Source organism: Gossypium raimondii, chromosome 1, assembly GCF_025698545.1.
Source record: "Gossypium raimondii isolate GPD5lz chromosome 1, ASM2569854v1, whole genome shotgun sequence".
Lineage (NCBI taxonomy): Eukaryota > Viridiplantae > Streptophyta > Magnoliopsida > Malvales > Malvaceae > Gossypium > Gossypium raimondii.
In genome coordinates, this window is record NC_068565.1 from 14695168 (window position 1) to 14715425 (window position 20258).

A 20258-nucleotide genomic window follows, 5' to 3' on the forward strand; every position below is an offset into this window, starting at 1 on the left:
GATTATAAATATATAATCTATTAAAATGATGAAATTACCTTTTTACCATCGTAAAAATATACAATTTAATTTCGCCCTCCCAAAAAATTCTTTTGACTTCATCCCTGCTTGGGAACAAACTTATTCTAGATCTAATATCGTGAAAATGAAGGCTTCCAAGTAATGTTTTTTGCTGTTTCATTTTTTCAATTACGAATCTAGCCTCGTTAAATAAAATTGATTTAGGTTTCAACTCAACAAAAATGATTCAGGGTAAACTACTCAAATAATTATTTAAATATAAAAAAAATTCATTTTAGGCACTTAAAATAAAAAGTTTACAATTTAAGCACCTATATTACATATTTTGATCATTTTGGTTACTCTCGTTAAAATCACAAATAATAAGTTAACGTGACAAATAAAAAAATTAATAAAATAATAAATTTAACCTCAATTTTTATATATTATATCGATTTCTTTATAATTTTAAAAAATTAACCATCAAAATTTATAAAATCTCAAATTACAAACTTTTATTTTTTTTTGCTAAATAAATATTTACCATATCCCTCATTGCCCTTCCTCTTCCCAATCCCTAATTCCCCTTTCCCCCTAAATGCTGCTTACCACCTCCAGTGCGATCTGAGGTACCACATCGTGCTTTTCGCTTCTCTGCCTTCTGCAAATTCTGCAACCTCAGTTCCCCCACCCACCCATTCACTCCTCCACAGAGACGACACCCCCACCCGGCTCAGTGACCTCCAGCGCCGCTGCCCGCCCGTCTCCCGCTTCCTCTGTCAGCTTCTCCGCTCCAGCCTTCAGCCGTCGCCGTCCCACTGGTTTGCTCGGTATATATGCACCATACTTCCACTGCTGCTTCCACAGTTCATTTATTTTTGTTTGTTATATTAATTGAGTTTTAAATCTTGTTAATTACCGACTCTGTTTGCATTGGAGCACATGTGGGAAGACTGTTGTGAATGGACAGTCTATGTAATGTTGTGATCGCAAATGGAATTGCCTACTTTTGACAAGCCAAAGTCCTAAACTGTTCTTACTTTATGTTAGATGTTACATGAACTATGTAGTTTTTTTTCATGCTATATAGAAGATTAAGTGGTAGTGGCACATTTATGCTTTATTCTCATTGAAAAAATTAAAGCTTGCTAAAAACCTGATTGATGAGGATTGTGTTGTAAAATGCTCAGCTTGAAAACACAATAAGCAATTTTGTTGAAGAAAGATGGGAAAAGAGGAATGTGAAAAGAGAAGATGGACTAATTGTTAGGTCTTGAAATAGTTATAAAGCCACCAGCTATTGTCTAGCATACTACTAAGCTGTTTAGTTATAACCAGACCAAATCATATTAGTTACATTTCATAATAACAAGTCCAAGTTGAGTTTCTTGTGCAAGCAGTGCCAGAAAGTACTGCCTGCTTCTATCAAATTGCTGTGGAAATTATATAAGAGTGATGGTTCAGTTGATAAATTCTATGTAACTATAAATTTGTTTACTGTGTATAAATCTCAGCTTTATTGTAAGACCGTGCCATCATTTATCCTTTTTACCTTCATCACACAATGGTATTCTTAAAATTGCTTTAATCCTTGTCCTTATTGCTTAGTCAATTTTTAGGGAAATATTTATTTTAATGTTTTTAGTGTATTTGATATTCTATATTTTTAAAATTTATTTTATATAATATTTTTGTTCAAAAAAAAATACCGGCCAGGCCCGAGTTTAGCAAATATAATTCGTGCCGGGCTTGGAAAAAAATCTAAGCCCCTTTTTTGGGCCGGACCCGGGCATACCAATTGGGCCTAAGATATTGTTCAGGCCCTGCCCATGGACACCTCTAAGCTTATCCCGCCACTGCCAACCCTGAACTTAACTTTGAGAGGTTTTGAGCTATTTCCCCTACTATGCAGGAGTCTGTTTATCCCACTGTCTCGATCAGCATGGGAGGATCTCGAGCTCAAGTCAATAAGCCTCACAAAACTCGTTTCTCCTCTAAATCTTCTAGGAACATTCATAAAATCTCTCACAAAGGTTGTCCTTCTCTATTCAACTTCAATGGTTCAGATTTATATATATATAACTATGATTTTGTTTTCCCTACTAAGGATTCTTTGTCTTTTGGTGATTTAGACAAGAACCGGATTGCAAAATCAAACCGTAATGTAGCGCAGGGAGGCCGAGCTGCTCGGCTTCAGCGAAGCAAGATGGTGAGTGAGAATAAATTTGAATATCTCTTGTGCTTATTATCTCACACTGGACATTGCTATTCGATTTTGTAGCTAAGAGAGCAGAAGAAGGAAGCTCTTTTGAAAGAAAAAAGGGCTTCAAGTGGATCAGCCGGCCCTCCCCGTGTCATTGTATGCCTTTTGTATAAATTAATTCTTCCCATATTGTTGCTTCGAGTGCCTATTTTTTTCCCCCCTAAAGTCTTATTATTTTTTAATCACAGCTTCTTTTCCCTCTTTCCGCATCTGTGAATGTAAGGTCACTTGCTGAAGACATTTTGAGATTGCTATCAGCAGATGTTGGCGGAGCTTTTTCATCAACAGTAGTTTCTTCAGAGTACAAACTGCGAGCAACAGTAGGCGTTACTGCCCCTGTTTTTATTTCATGTTATTAGTTAGAGAAAGCTGCTAGTTAATATTTCAAGCTCAGCTTTCTTTTTGATTTGTCAATTTTGTGGTGGATATCATTTTATCATTCTGTGAGGTTCAGTGTAATATTATTGAAAGATGAGCGCTTTATCCTTGATCTTAAGTGCAAGAATTAGCAACCTCTTAATCGTCAAGTTGTTCTGTCTAGGTACTGCATGCTCCTCATGGGGACCTATTATCGTGTATGGAAATGGCCAAGGTAAAAAATTGTCTACATCTTGGTGATATATTGTGTCAACCTCATTTAGTAACCCTCTTTCTTTTTTTTTCACTATAATGGTCAGCTGCCTGTTTAATTGTAGGTTGCTGATTTGATTGCTTTTGTGGCATCAGCCACTGAACAAAGCACATGTGACTATATTGATTCATTTGGAAGTCAATGCCTTTCAGTGTTCAGGTCTCTTGGTTTACCAAGCACTGTCGTTTTCATTCGTGTATGTTCTCAGTTCATGACTATATATGGTTTTTATACTTGTGACCTCTCTAAGAAAGCAAGTACTGAGGTTGAAGTTTTTTCCTCCAGGATCTGCCTACGGAGCTTAAAAGACGAAATGATGCAAAGAAGATCATTACTTCCGGCCTTACTTCTGAATTTCCAGAGGATTGCAAGTTTTATCCCGCAGATACGAAGGACGACTTGCACAAGGTGATATTCTTTGCAATGAGTTTTCTTTTTTTGGGTTTAACTGATCTATCCGTGAATTAATCAGATTGAGATGGAATTGAATAATGATTGTGTTCCATTTATTCACTTTTTTTCCTGCTTCTAATACTCTTTACTGATATTTTGATTGCAGTTCATGTGGCTTTTTAAGGAGCAAAGACTCACAACACCGCATTGGAGAAATCAGCGGCCTTATCTCATTGCTCAAAAAGTACTTCTAAATTATTGCAATTTTTTATGAATTTTACATCATTAGGGGTAGCATAGATTGTGAGGAAACTTTAACGAAGGTATTTTTGCAATGCAAGTCTTGGAGATGTTCACCTATTAAAAATCTTAGTGATAGGTTGTACACAATCATTTTTGGATGGGCGGTTGTTCAATCCTTTTACAATCCATTAATTTTTTTTCATGTTACTTGTTTGTGCCAAAACCTTTGAAGGTAAAATTTTACGAACTGCTATGTTTTAGGTTGATATGGTACCAGATGACTCCATTCCAGAGCAGTGTACACTTCTCCTCACTGGTTATACACGTGCTCACAGCCTCTCAGTGAACCAGCTGGTAGTTATCTCTCTCTTAGCTTTTGCTTCACATGTATATCTGGTGGTGGCTTCTTACGGTCTTATACATTAGGTTCATGTTTCTGGTGCGGGGGATTTTCAATTGAGTAGAATTGACATTATGAAGGATCCTATCCCTTTAAATGCTAGAAAAGATCATAATGCTATGGATTCTGATGACATTGAAGATGCTGAGGTAAGTTTATTTTAATGAAATTTGAACACTATTTCAGAAGCAAGAAAAGCCTTTATCTTATGTACTGGGTAGCAATGAAGTGGGTAATGAACTTTTCAATTTTGCTTCTTCGCGTCCAGATCATTCGTTCCCTAGCTCCTGATCCATCAAGCCAGGAGCCTTTGCTTGTTGAGAATGTTCCAGATCCACTTGCTGGAGAACAGGTAACTTGGATATTAAAGCTTTAAATATCTTGCTCGCGATTTCCTATGATTACTCTGTCATGACTTGGTACTTGCTTTTTGGCATGTAGATCAACAGAGTTACTACTTTGGTCTCCTCATTCTTGTTAAATACTGACTTCCCTGATATTGTTTCATCTCATTTTTCTGCTTCTTTCAACTATTAATCAAATCACTCAAATGTGTTTTTTTTGGAGTAATAGTAATCGTCATGCACGCATCAAAACCTGTAGTAAAGAATTCAAGGAATTTTGATACTGAGTATGCTTAAAAGACGAGTATAATTAAATTGAATTGAGACATCAGGAAAACCAAGGGTTGTATTTTTCAAACTTTTGGTTACATATTAGGGTTGTGCCTTTGATAAGATGATTAAGTTGCTGCTTGCCCCCAATCCAATCTACAAAGTACAAACTAATTTTGTGTCTGCTTAGCTACTTTGTAATTGAGTTTTCTTATTAAATTAGTAAAATTACTTTATAGTGGTATGCACACACCTTATGCATTCTTCTAGGGATGTTGGGTGCTATTTATACTGCTGTTTTATTATGACAGACATGGCCCACTGAAGCAGAAATGGCTGAGGCTGAAAGAAATCAAAAGCAGAAGAGGTTGAGAAAGAGAGCTCTCCCTCGAGGCACTTCTGAGTATCAGGTCTGAATTGTCTTGCCAGTTCCTGGGACTCTTAACATTTGCTGTCCACCTTTCTGTTTCTTATTTTTCATGTTTATGCATAACAATCTATTTGTGACCACTGGCTGCCATTCAGGCTGCTTGGATCGTAGATGGTACAGATGGAGAGGATTCTGGCGTGGAGAATGATGGAGATGATGATGAGGATGATGATGGCATGTTGTTGGATGAAGGAGAAAGTGGCTTTCCTAGTCAAGAAGACACCAATAATCCAGATTTTGAGGAAGATCAAGCTTCCTTGCACTTAAGGGACTCTGATGAAGAAACTGAAAATGATTCAGTGATGATGGTGTGTCTCTTTGATGCTTATGTCCCAATGCAATTTGTACTTGATGAATTATGAGGAAGAGCCAGCTATATGTTTCTGCATATCCTTGCTTCTTGTGGCATTCATGTTGTTTCTTTTTCTCTTAAATATTCTGTATGTGAATGATTTTTTTTTATACATGCAGGAAGGGGACAATATGACAAGGGAACAGATAGAGGATGAGATTAAAAAAATAAAAGAGGCACATGCCGAAGATGAGGGTATTTATGTTTTCTGGATGAGTCCTAGAGTTTTTTTCGAGCATTTCTTATGATTAGTTGTCACATTGTGTAAAGCCAGAATAATCTATATTTGGGGGGGGGGGGGGGCACCTATAATTGGAACATCTTATTATATCTGACTACTAAAATTTGACCCTTGTAAGCCCTTTTCTCCTCATAATTGAAGTCACTAATTCTAGTCTTCAAAGTATTAACAAGTGAGGAGAGGGCATGCATATGATAGCTAGTCTGCAGTTAAGTTTTGAATTTTGATGATGAGATTGCGTAGCTACTACCCTACTACACCAATGCATGCATTTTTCTCTGAACACTCTTCTCAAATCTTCACAGCCATGTATGAACACCTCTTGTAATGTAGGTGCTAATATACCGTTGATTAAATGTTAATTTCAGAATTTCCAGATGAAGTGGATACTCCACTAGATGTTCCTGCTAGAAAGCGGTTTGCAAAATATAGAGGCCTTAAGTCTTTTAGGACATCCTCGTGGGACCCCAAAGTAATTTATTGTGATACCATTTTGATGAGCTTTGTTTTGGGTTAATATTAAGAAGTTATTTAAAGTTTACTGGTTATTGGTAGGAATCTCTACCTCCAGAATATGCCAGAATTTTTGCTTTTGATAGTTTTGCAAGAACACAAAAGCATGTTGTTGCAAAAGCTTTAAAAGTGGAGCAAGAGGGCAGGGATGACTGTGCGCCAGTTGGTTCATTTGCTAGGTTTTATATCAAGGAGGTTCCTTTTCATGTTGCTTCCAACTTGTGTGCGGCATCAAGAACTGCACCCATTATTTTATGTGGTCTCCTGCAACATGAGTCTAAGATGTCTGTTCTTCATTTTAGGTATATATTTCTCTTTACACTTTCCTGGTTATGAGTAGCAACAATTCACCCTTATTTATTTATTTTTTCCCAATATAAATTCTTTTTGCAGTATAAAAAAGCATGATAGTTATGATGCTCCAATTAAATCTAAAGAAGAACTCATATTCCATGTTGGTTTCCGTCAGTTTGTTGCTAGGTAATGGTCTCTTTGTAGCTTACTACTGTCTTGGACCTTTTACCAGAATCCTGAAATCTCTCTGCTTATTTTCAGACCGATCTTTTCAACTGACAATATTAATTCAGACAAGCACAAGATGGAAAGGTTTCTTCATGCCGGACGTTTTTCAATAGCATCAATATATGCTCCCATTTCTTTTCCACCTCTCCCCTTGATTGCCCTGAAGAATGCAGCAGGAACTGGCACACCTGCAGTTGCTGCTGTTGGTTCCTTGAGAAGTATTGACCCCGATAGAATAATTTTAAAGAAGATTATTTTAACTGGGTATGGATTCTTTTGTTGGGTGATAAAAGTTTTCGAAGATGATTTTACTACTGGTTTATGTTTATTCTAGAATTTCAGACTTAAAAGAAGCAATACCTATAAAATGCAAAAGTGATTTATGTAGTTTGGCTATGTTAATTTGGATTATATCTTGATGCAGTTATCCTCAACGAGTATCAAAGTTAAAAGCCACAGTACGATATATGTTCCATAATCCAGAGGATGTGAGATGGTTTAAGGTAGGATAATCTGTTACAAGTGATTTAAAATATTTTGTTTCTATAGTTGAATAGCCAGTGGAAAAATTACTTTTTACATAAATTATATTCTTGATTTGGATGTGGTTGCAGCCTGTTGAAGTGTGGACGAAGTGCGGTCGTCGTGGTCGAGTTAAGGAACCCATTGGTACCCATGGTACGTTAATCCTATCAAATACACATATCTTGCTGAATTCCCATCTTTATCGAATATACTTGGGTTCCGCTCTAGTTTTCGAGGAGAAAGCTGAGTATTGCTTTTATTCCAATCTTTTATCAGGTGGAATGAAATGCATATTTAATGGGGCCTTCAACAACATGATACTGTTTGCATGAGCTTATACAAGCGGGCATATCCAAAGTGGCCGGAACACCGGTTCCCTGCTAATGTTTGATCAGGAGCTCCTGTTTCATAAATGCAGGAGATGCGCTTGCTTGTATTGGGAATGAAGCACCGGTTCAGAAATCTGGACTCCAATTTACCATGCTATATTCTTCCTCTCTTTGGTTTCTTCTCTATTTGGGTTTTCTTTGTCCATTTTGTGAGATGGGGCATTTGAGAACAAATATGAAATTTATACAGAAAGAAAAGCTGCAATTTTTTTTGGCGAACAGAAGGTGCATTTTGTTAGTTAGGGCAGTTGAAAACAAATACCATTGTCCATACAGCTAAAGAGAAGCTTGCATACTGATCAGATTTGATTTTGTTTAGTTTCAGTATAATAACATTTAATTATTTTACATTTGTTTTTGCTTCTTACGGCAAGTGATAAATGATTTTTCAATAATAACTTTTAAAAGAAATATAAATCGAAACAAAATATTATTATTTAGAAATAGGGTTTATTCAACAAATTTGTACTTGAATTATATTTTGTTCTTTCTTGATAATTAAAACTTCTTTGGTTGCAAATTATACTAAAACTATTTTTTTCTATATCGGGTTTAGTTATAATTTTTAAAAATGAACCTCAAAATTTACAAAGCGTCACAAAACTCGTTTCCCCTTTAAATCTTCTAGGAACATTTATAAAATCTCTCAAAAAGGTTACCCTTCTCTGTTCAACTTCAATGGTTCAGATGTATATATTTAATTATGATTTTGTTTTCCCTACTTAAAATTTTATGCCTCTTTTGAATGATTATTTGTCTTTTGGTGATTTAGACAAGAACCGGATTGCAAAATCGAACCGTAACGTAATGCAGGAAGCCCGAGCTGGAGCAAGATGGCGAGTGAGAATTAATTTGAATATCTCTCATGCTTATTATCTCACACTGGACATTGCTTGATACGAATTGGAGCGGAGGAAGCAGATCATGATCAAATTCAAGTCATTTGACTCAAGAAGAAAAGATTTGGATGTAAATTAAAAGGAAAAAAAATCAAATAAATTTAGAAAATAATAAAAAGAATAATAAAAATAAAAATAAAGGATAAATATTTAAAATAATAACTAAATAGTGAAATTATATATTAAAATAAAGTGAGAGATGGAACGATAAATCGATGAATATGATGGATAGAAGGATAAATGTCAAATTGAACCCTTTGAGATATAAACCACAACAATCTTAATTAATGAATGAACCCTCCAATAAATAATCCTTACAGCACGTTTGGTTCGCTGTATTGGAATAGAGGCGTAATGGAATAGAGGCGTAATGGAATAGAGGCGTAATAGCAAATAAATTGTTTGGTTGAATGTAATGGAATAGAGGTGTAATAGTATTCTTGTGTTGGTTGAATGAAATGGAGGTGTAATAGCATAAGGAAAAAAACTAAAATGACTAAAATACCCTTAGCAGAAATTTGTTTAGATAAATGATTATTGTTATTGTTATTAAATTTTAATAAGATTATTAATATCAATAATAAATAATTTAATCATATTTTAACATAATTATTATTAAATATATTTTAATTAAAATATATAATTTAATAAAATTCTTAATAATCAATATTGGTATATAAATTTATTATTGTTATTAAATTTTAATAAGATTATTAATATAAATAATAAATAATTTAATCATATTTTAACATAATTATTATTAAATATAATTTAATAAAATATATAATTTAATAAAATATATGAATTTACTAAAATCATAATATATAATACTATAAAATATAATTTAAAATAATTATTATTAAATATAATTTAATAAAATATATAATTTGATAAAATTCTTAGTATTAAATATTCTTAAATGAATTTACTAAAATCATAATATATAATACTATAAAATATAATTTAAAATAATTATTATTAAATATAATTTATAATCTACTTTATTATTTTTAAACTGCAATACATATTTTAATGTCCTTTGGAAAGAGAGCGTTTGTCTCATTTTTGAACCATGTAGTGATCTTTATCTTATCTATGTTGTTTAAATATCTCAATAGAATAGGTTCAGAATCAACTTAATATGTATTACCTTATTGTATCTGTTATGCTCCTAAATATAAGCCTACAGATATTTTTAACCTCACATTGTGTCTTCTACTGCTTGCATGGAGTTTCTCTGACATGCTGAGATACCATGCCAATGTTCATGCTATTAAAATATTATTACCATATAAGTAACGTGAGTTGATTTACTAGTACAAATATTTTGAGAAAAAAAGTTGAAAATATGGCCTTTTCTTTCTTATATCAAAATCTATGGATTTTCTACAACAAATTTAAGCCAAAATTCAGGAGGAAACAAACAAAGCTGGGAAGTAAAAAAGCAAAAACAAGAGGCTAACTGGCACAAAAGCTTATCAGATCCTCACTCCAGATAAGCATCTTCCCCATGTAAAGAACATGGCTAATGTCAAGTGCCATGTCATTTAATCAGAAAATGGAAGTTGTATTGCACCTTCCACTTTGCTAAAGCACTAATCTTCTTCACTTTCTTCCATATCTTCCTCGTTATCCGCTTCATCATCTTCATCGCTATCCTCCATTTGGCCATCATTCTCACCGTCTTCCTTTTCATTACCCTCATTGCCTGGCTCTTTCTTATTGCCACCATTGCCTGATAAATAACAAAATAGTTGTATAAATATGCTAGTTGAATAAAGGCACATTATAGAACAAGTTAAGAGACTTCTTTCTTTTTCGAGATCTTCTCTTGTTTTCACATGGATAGATGAACATACCATATTCACTGAACATAGCTTCACCAGAACATAGTCTACCCTCAATTTTGGTGAGTTGGAGAGTCATTCTAGGTCCAATTTCTTGAAGCTTAACCGCGCTTTTTGTAGAGGCACAATTAACTCGACTAAGATCACTAGTCAGATTAACTGTTGCAGCTTCCTCATCAGCTTCGCTTTCTGATCCATAACCCGCTCTTCATATAATAGATCAAAGGAGTGAGGAGAACTAAACGAATCACAAAGAGTATACCATTCAAAAGGACAGTACTATAAATACGTATAGCTCATAACAATACTCACTTAGTGACGAAGTCGCTCATATCTTGAAGATTCCGAAGATCAGGCACTTGATAGTTCTGCACGAATTTTCGAATTCTACGCGAGACACCAACAGGCTTTAGTCTAATAGAATAATGTCGAAAATCAATAAGCTTCGTGTTTTTATTGTAGTTAAGCAACACAATCCTCTGGCAAGAAGAAAGTTTAACCTGAAACATTTCATGTCCAAACAATGTTAAAGAGGGAAGAAGAAAAGAAATGAGATCACTTTGGATATTATAATTTAACTGTCTAAGTGAACTCACAGTGTTGATATCAATATCCGGAAAGATGTTCTTGAACACCATAGTCGTGAGCCTTAATTGTTCATCTGCTGCCGCAAAACCAGACAGAACAATCTGCCCAAAGATATATTTAGAATCACTACCATGAAGGTTCCATACAAGTTAAGGCATAAACTCAAAGAAAGCACGAGGTTTCAATCTCTCTTTAGTTATGTTTTAATACAAAAAAACACCACAATATTTGGCTCATAAAAAGACATCCATTTCTAAGTTATACAAGCAGCTAAGAATTACAATAACCTAACAAGTTCCACTGCTGAGACAGTGTGAGTAGAAGAAATTACCAAAGGAGGATTCTTGAAAAGATCCTGCGGGCAACGAGGGTGCAATTGAGATTAGGCTATATCAACAGCCAATGAATATTCATGTATTTTAAATGTAAGAGTAGGGCCTTGAGGGGTCTTTGCAACCCTAAGGACAGGCGAAGTTTCGGTTTTAGATAAAACGAGGAAATGGGTTACACACATTGGCCCTGCAACATTCAAAAGTCTTTCAGATTGTTCCTTTTCTTCTCCTGCAACCATTAAACAACGACAAACAATAAATCTAGTTAAAGGGACAACTTATAAAACAACAAAATTTCATTTTTTTTAAACAAAAAAAAGGGAAAGGAATTACCTTGAGTTTGAGAGCAGTATAAGGAAGCATCAATTTTCTCAAATCCATTTGAAGTTGCCTAAGAGGACCAGGAAGCTTCCCCCTCGGAAACACAGAACTCTTCCGGATTTTATTCCCTGTGATATGGTCTACATTCGGTTGCTGTTGCTACTGCTTTTTCACAATTGGCTTAACAAAAACCTTCTTTTTTTTTTTTTGTTTAAATTCAAATACCAAAAAATAAGTTAACCAAACCAACAAAAAAAAAACAAAGAATCCCCAAAAAGACCCTAACTGTGCAAAAATAGGCCTAAATTCAAATCTAAGTAGACTAATTTTGGACTTGAAAAGAGTCGCTCAACGCTAAAGTTAAAGAAACAGAGCTATTACTTACGTTATGGAAACGAGCCATAGCTCAGAGGAGGGAGATGCCGCAACCTATTCGAATGGAGTATTGAAAGAGAAGAAGGGTTTAAGGCTGGGTTTCTGAAGAAAGGGCAATTTTCACTCACAAAATTGGAATTATGCATGCATAGAGGAAAGAAATAGAGATTACTCACAGGCGATCTGAGACGGTGGAGATTTGGTTCGCTGGCAATTGCTGTTGATGTTGGGAGGGAGAGGGTGGGGTGGAGATGGATTTCGGCTGGGGAGGGTAAAACAAAGACGATTAGCTAATCCTTGCTTTTGGAAGGGATTAGAAATCGTCGTTGAAGCAGAGAAAATGAGGAATACGTCCGTAACGTAATACGCCTGTAATAGGCAATACATTGAACCAAACACGAGATTAAGTGGGGATTAAGTGGAGCCCACGAAATAGGGGTGTAATGGCTAATCCATTGCACCCAACCAAACATGTTGTTAGTAAATGGCTCTGATGAATCCTCCAATAAATAATCTTTGGAAAATTGAAGGGTGAATAATGAATTCTCACGACTTAAAAAAATCGTAAAGAAAACTATTTTTAAAAATCATAAAAAAAAATCTTGTATAAGAAATAAACTCCTAAAGTTGAAAACTTTATTAATGATTTGTTTACAATGCAAAGGCCTATATACAGAATAGCTAAATAAATCTAAATAAAACTCTTAAGTATACTAGAACTCTAATTAATCTAAAGAAGAAGTAGTTTTAAACTAAACTTTCTTGTTGACATAAAACTCCTAGATAACTTAAATTACTTAATAATTATTAAAAATTCGGAATAACAAAATAATAAAATAATAAGAGCTGGTAAATATAATACTGAGCTAATATATAATAAAAATTAAACCTAAAATCTGATTTAAACTTGCATTAAAAGCCCCAAACTCGTAATTCTTGTCATAATCTTGTCTAGAAATTCTGCTTGAGCAATCTTCACTAAAACAGTCATAAGTTGAGCTTCTGAACTCAAAATCAAGTGAGTCAAGGTGTGTTTCGAAGATAAGAGATAGATCTTCGAACATCATGAAGACATCTTAACCAAGAAATACTTGGATCACATCTAAAAAGTCGTCGCAAGTCTACTGATTCCCCAAACTTAAAAATTAGCAGATTCAGAATTTAATAAATTTCACTCCATCCGTGCATATGTCATTCCCCCTTTCCTCGAAAAGATTCGTCCTCGAGTATTGGTTTGATTTGTTTGGCCTTTTAACATTATTGTTGGGTTTTGAGATAGTGTGAGCTTATTACATTTATGGGTCTGATATTAGACATTGGGATTTACTTCATTACTGTTCAATTTTGTAACTAAGAAAGCACAAGAAGGAAGCTCTTTTGAATTAAACATACTCTTTTGAATTTTAATAACCATTTGATGGAAAGCATAACATCTTTTAAGTTGGAAGAGTGTAGAAGTATTTACTTTGTTCAAAAATTTTAAGTGTTAATTGTTTAATGAAAATTACAAATCTTCAAACTGGATGAAGGTAAAAAGTTAAAATTATTAAAAACTTTTAGATGTTTTCTATTTTATTGAAAGTTGAAATTACAAAATAAAAAATAAAAATCACTCCATTAAACTTTAAAAGAGTATGTAGCTAGTACCATTGTTGCTATTTTGTCTTTATACTCTATTCAAGCATAATCGTTTGGCACATTAGCCTATTAATTGATGTTTGTTGATTTGAATAATATTACATAGTTTTGACATTTGGTAACTTAAAATTTTGTTATATGTCATCCATTTATTATTTTATAAATTTTAATTAATAAATTGATTTTTATAAATCGATAATATACTCTTTTTTTAAGATATTCACAATTTTATTTTTATAATTTGGTGGTTGATTGTAACTATTCATTCCATACGTGTAACAATGAGAATAAAGATAATATGTTGAGTCATTACCTAACTATCCTTAATTATAATGATCTTCACTAGACTCTTCACAATATATACTCTCATCCTAATAAGAATATGAGGAATAATGATCATATATTGAGTTACTACCTAACTATCCTTGATTGTAATTATCCATTCCATACGTGTAACCATGAGAATCATAAGGAGACCGATATCCTTATCTCCCATAGTTGCCATCATACCCCCAACTAGGCATTGAAATACCATTCACAACAAACACAAATTGATCTTCTGGCCACCTATAGTTATTATTAAACAATGAAATCATTAAAACATAATAAAACTATGTATCTATAAACCTAGTTTTCACTAATTATCTCCCTAACAAAGCATGCATAAATCAACACAATTCAACTTATCACACACAAATCTCCCTGACAACGACGCTAACGACTTGATCATGCACGTCAGTATTCGTAGTTTGAATAGAGAACTAGCAAAAAATAAAGAAACGGAAAACGAATTTTATTGCAAGTGTGACATGTTAGTTGTAATATTTATGTGTTACAACGAAATAAGAGTATTAATTTGATGAAATAAAGTGGCCAATTGATATCCATGTTGCTAATTAGCTCTTGGCTTAGGGATATAAATTACTTAAACTTCTAATTGGTCCAATTTTACCTTTCGGTCACCATTTTACCCAATCAGACGGATTAGTCCAATTTGTCTCTTGACCTCACCAGACTAAATTGGGAAAATAGAATTTGTTCACAACAAGATCTCCTCTCGGTCTAACAGGACCAAATGTTCCTCTAGAATCGCCGATTCCAAGTTTTTGATGTTCATTTGATTTGATCCAGTTTTTACAATTTAATCCAATACAAAAAATATATTCTACATTTTTCTTTTTAGTGAAGATAACTTTATGAACTGTGTATGATTAAGTATGGTAAAATTTCTATTTTTAATAGATTTTGGAATCAATTTTAATTTTTAAATTTATTTCACAATTTATTTTAAAATTTTTTTTTCAAACTGTTAAGTAAAAGGGAATTTTATTATAATTCATGCTAAATGATTTTTTTATTCTAACTGTGATTCATTATATAGATTTTATATTAAATTTAGAGGATTGAGTTTTTAAAAAAAAAGGCTTAAGAGGGTAAAAAGCTCTCAAACTTAAAAAAAAACAATTAAGCTCATGTTTTTTTTTGCACCCAATTGAGTACTTGAACTTTCAAAATATATCAAAAAGACCTTTAAACTTTTTCAAAAAAAGCAATTAAGCCCCTGTTTTCCCATTCAATTGGGTACTTGAACTTTCAAAATGCATCAAAAAACCCTCAAACTTTTCCAAGAAAAACAATTAATCCCCTTTTTTTTCACTCAATTGGGTGCTTGAACTTTCAAAATGCACCAAAAAGCCCCTCAAACTTTTTCAAAAAAAGCAATTAAGCCCCAGTTTTCCCCCCCACTAAATTGGGTACTTGAATTGCCAAAATGCATCAAAAAAGCCCTTTGATCATTAACTTTAAAAGTTGACTGTTAAAGTTAATTGTCCCTAATTTTTTTAGTTAAAGCCACCACGTGTCACAATCACGACATGACATGTGAAAAAAAATAAAAAATAAAAATAAAAGTTATAAAAATTATTATATTTCAATAAAAATATTTAAATTTTATTAAAATTAGAAAAAATTTATAAAATTGTAAAAATATAAAAATATAAAATTTTATAAAAATCATAAAAAATTATAAAATATATAGAAATATAGAAAAAATTATCAAATTTTATAAAGTCATAAGAAAATTATAAAAATGTAAAGAAAATATAAAATTAAAAAAAGTATAAAATTATCGTACTAAAAGGAACATTTTATAATTTTTCTATAACTTTTATAGATTTTTTTATCATTTTTGTCACATATTATGCTGTGTTGCGACACGTGATGGTTTTAATTGGAAAAGACTAGGGATTGTCAACTTTAATGGTCAACGGTTAAAGTTAATGGTTAAATGACCTTTTTGGTGCACACTATAATTTTTTATGATTTTTATAAAACAATTTTTTCTAATTTTTAATATTTTTATATTATTTTATTAAAATTTAATAATTTTTATAACTCTAAATGATTTTTATTTTTTATGAATTTTTTGTCACATGTCAAGCAGTGATTTTGTCACGAGGTGGTTTTAACTGAAAAAAAAATTAGGGACAGTTAACTTTAACGGTCAACTGTTAAGGTTAAAGGTCAAAGGGTCTTTTTAATACATTTTTACAGTTCAAGTATCCAATTAAGTGCAAAAAAAAAAAGCAGGGGCTTAATTACTTTTCTTGAAAAAGTTTGAGGGCCTTTTTTATGCATTTTGAAAGTTCAAGTACCCAATTGAATGAAATAAAAAAAGCAAGGGTTTAATTTTTTTTTGAAAAAGTTTGAGGACTTTTACACCCTTAAATATAAAAAACAAAACAAATTTAAATCATTTAGTATAAATAGACTTCATAAAAATTAAGACTATTTTATCAAATAAATTATTGAATTACAAAATATATAAAAGTTATACAATGATTTAAATTTATTTATAATATTATCATAAAAGTAAATTTATACAAAGCTATAAAATAATTTTAATATATTTTAATTGATACATACAATTAAACCCGTACATTGCCAAGTAAAAAAATTGTCTTTTAGTATTAATAAGGATGATGTGTCAATCAACTAGAGCATCTACTTGTTACAAATTAAACAATGCTACATCGAAAAGTTTCCATGGTTACCTAGTTATAGAATTTTGTAATTTGAAACCTTACTATGAAAAGTTTATATTGCAATAATCCCCTCCACTTAAGCATAAAAGGAAATTTCTTTAATTATTACAAAGAAACTAGTATCTTTAGTTATTTCAAATATTTTTATGAAAAATTTAAAACCAAATTTATTTATTTGAATGTTCTGTAATGGAGGTTTCCTATGGCGACTTTGTGATTGACTCCAATCCCACTTAACTAAACAACAACCTTGGTCGTTCGACCAAGAAAGTCCATTGGTGGCCAATAGATCTACCTGATTTGGAAAATCTGATTGTTGATAAGAATGGGGTGAAAGTGGATGGTTTGAAGGGTGAGAAGATGTCTTGGAAAGATAAACTTGTGTGGACTGGTTCTCAGGAGACAGGAGCAGTCCTAGAGGAGGAATTTAAACTTATTGATGGTGATGTGATGGTGGAAATTGTGGATGGGATTCTATTGATTACTTTCTTAGAGAGGGTGCATAAGCATATTGAGAAGCGTATGGCTAGGTATTGATTATCAAGTTGATGTGTAGAAGGATAACCTTTAGTACGATTTTTGGGAAAGTTCAAAGTCTTTGGAAACCAAAGAAACTAATACAATTAATCGACTTGGAAAATGATTATTACAAGGTGAAATTTCAAGATGAAGAAGACTACTCTGCTGCTTTGATTGGTGAACCATGGATCATCTTTGGGCAATACCTTATGGTGCGATCGTGGTCTTCTTTCTTTTCCACAACTCAAGATACCTCCCAAAAGATGGTGGTTTGGATTCGATTATCGGGATTATATTTATGACTTTATGAACAGTGCCTCTTCAAGGTTATTGGTGAAGCCATTAGATCAGTTTATAAGATTGATCATAACACAAACAGTAGCACCAAAGGACGATTTGTGAGACTTACTGTGTGTATTGACTTGGGGAAACCTTTAGTCTCGAAAGTTAAGATTGATGGAAAAATGAAACATATTGAATATGAATCTTTTTCCAATGTTTGTTTTGGTTGTGGAAGATTTGGCCATAACCAAGACATATGCCCATTAAAATCTAGAACAACATTGTCGATGGGGGAGAACCCGAATCAATCGTTGTCAAAGATTGAGGAAATCTAGAAAAAAGTTGAGAAAGAGCAGTACAGACTATGGATGTTAGTAGAACGAAAACTAAGGTGGAGGCCACAACCGACGAAGAGTTGGGGGAATGGTGGAGACGGTGGATGCAATGGAGGTTCATGTTTCAAAATTTTAGCAATAATCAATGGAATAATGTTGTTGATGGAAATCTTAAATTTTGAAAGAATATTGGAGATTCAAGGAGTAAGATTTTGGGGATTGAGATAGATAGTAATATGACCAAACTGGGAACTAATAAAGGGGTTTCTAAAAAAGTAATTTTAAATTCCAAAGGAAAATGCATAGTGGTGCCCAGTGGGCCGAAAACTACTTTGTATTTTAAAGCCATCAAATAAGAAAGGAGGTGTAACACCCCTTACCCGTGTCCGACGCCAGAACAGGATACGAGGCATTACCGATCTTAAACATAAGTAACCATACAAAATTGGGCCATAAAAATTTCATTTTGTTTAAAACTATCTATACACATGCATATCGTCCTTTATAAGAGCCTACGGGGCCCTAAACATACATTGGAAGTGGTTCGGGACTAAATCGAAAACTTTAGAACACTAAGAAAATTTTCATGTTTTGGAGGGTCACACGCCCGTGTGTTAGGTCGTGTCCTCTACACGGCAGAGACACACGGCCGTGTCTCTACCCGTGTGCCTGAGAAATTGATTATTTTTCCCAACCATTTGTTACCCTTATTTGCACATACTTAAACATAACTTCAAAGGTACATTTCATGGCATAAATAAGCTACCAATACATTAATAATTCAGCTTTAGATTTTTCATTTAAAACCAACATACTTAGTCACACTTAGTCACATTCAATATGCATCATCAACAACTCTTATATGAGCATAATTATATCTAATTAACATACTATACCATTGAGCAAAACTTGGACATCAAGACTTCTAGCACATACAACCATTAGGAATTTAGGCCATACCCACAACTCATCATGTATCATGCAAACACAACTTACATCACAAGACATTGACATATAATATATATATATAGGCTTACAACCAATTAGTCAATATAAGCCAAGTTACGTGGCTACACATCAATCAAACCTTTAACCATAATAAGCCAAAACATTTGGCCAAAACATAATAACTCATGCATAAAATGACCGAGTCCCTATACATGCCATAAACTTAAAATGCTTGAATACGTTGATACCGATCAATAGCTTCATAGTGTGGTAGAATCTCTGACGATCTCCAACCCGAGCTAGTATCTGTAACACTATAGGAAAAAGAAAGAAAGGGGGTAAGCTATATAGCTTAGTAAGTTGGTATGTAAATAATATGAAATCTGTTAACATGATTTTACCAATCCTCACAATATGTTCTCAAGATTACACAATCATAATTGCTCAAAGTTCCACTATTTACTCATGTTCACATCAAGTTGTTTACTCAAGTAATAGTCACTAAATTATTTATATCTTGGACTACGGAACTCCAAATTAAGATCTACTTGATTTTCTCGAAACTAGACTCATATATATTCTTACCATAAAATTTTCAGAATTTTTTATTTAGCCAATAAGTACAGTTAATTCTTCAAAGTTGTCCATGTTCTGCTATCTGACAGTTCCAACCCTTCTTTTCTAAAAATTAATTATATCTTAGTACGGGATTTGGATGATGTTCCCATTTCTTTTTCTTGAAAATAGACTCATTAATAATTTTAATCATTTAAATTCTAACCCATAATTCTTTTTATACAATTTTTAATGATTTTCCAAAGTCAGAACAGGGGATTCCGAAATTATTCTGACCTTATCTCACAAAAATTCAAATATCTCATAATATGAGATTCTTTTACTTACACCGTTTCTTCTATGTGAAACTAGACTCAATAATCTTTAATTTTATGTCTTATTCAACCTCTAATGCGATTCCCACAATTTTTGGTAATTTTTCAAATTTATACAACTGGTGCTGTCCAAAACTGTTTTATTGCAAATTTTACTCTTTCATGATTTCTTTGTATTAACATTTATTTAGACACACATAACACCAAAGCATATCCATAACTAGCCATCCCAATAGCTAATCATTATCATATATTTACATGCCATTCATTGACCAATTTCACCTATACATCATCAACAAAGACTTAAGCATATCATGTCTCAATTTAAGTTGGCCTACAAGCCTCACACAATCATCAATCAAATTTACCACATATTTATACCTCATAAGTATAGACCTATAATCACAAGTTCATCACAAGATCATTCTCATAAGTATGACTTACTCATTTACATTCTTTCCAAATGTCCAATATACATCGAGTTCATTACTCATGAATTTTTCGTACATACCTGTATCCTTTCAACATAATCATACCTTGCCTTTTCTTTGACATAATCTTTGGATTACCCGTTGAACCACTTGGAATACTAAGGATACTTGGGAAAACTCGTACATAATGTATCATACTAATGCCATGTCCCAGACATGGTCTTACATGGAAATCTCGTATCGATGCCAATAGCCTAGCTATGGTCTTACACGAAATCTCAAATCGATGCCAA

At 32.9% G+C, this 20258-nt stretch overlaps 1 protein-coding gene and 1 pseudogene across 2 annotated transcripts; one reads left to right on the top strand and one right to left on the bottom strand.

Moving 5' to 3' along the window:
• The first annotated feature begins 560 nt into the window (after positions 1–560).
• On the top strand, positions 561–7866 carry LOC105786804 (uncharacterized). Of its 2 annotated transcripts, XM_052632157.1 has the most exons (22): positions 561–830; positions 1913–2033; positions 2133–2209; positions 2282–2359; positions 2452–2583; positions 2805–2855; positions 2959–3090; positions 3180–3302; positions 3454–3531; positions 3792–3884; positions 3957–4079; positions 4199–4282; positions 4856–4954; positions 5070–5282; positions 5446–5521; positions 5936–6039; positions 6123–6382; positions 6474–6560; positions 6636–6866; positions 7027–7105; positions 7217–7280; positions 7404–7866. In XM_052632157.1, the coding sequence occupies exons 2-22, from the start codon at positions 1943–1945 to the stop codon at positions 7457–7459; spliced, it is 2331 nt and encodes a 776-aa protein (XP_052488117.1). In that variant the 5' UTR covers positions 561–830; positions 1913–1942; the 3' UTR covers positions 7460–7866. The 2 variants fall into 2 exon arrangements, with proteins under 2 accessions (XP_052488117.1, XP_052488121.1); XM_052632161.1 differs by lacking the exons at positions 561–830; positions 1913–2033 and having other exon boundaries at positions 2140–2209; positions 2487–2583.
• A 1889-nt stretch (positions 7867–9755) lies between these two features.
• LOC105783748 (peter Pan-like protein) lies at positions 9756–11906 on the bottom strand (annotated as a pseudogene).
• Positions 11907–20258: the final 8352 nt, after the last annotated feature.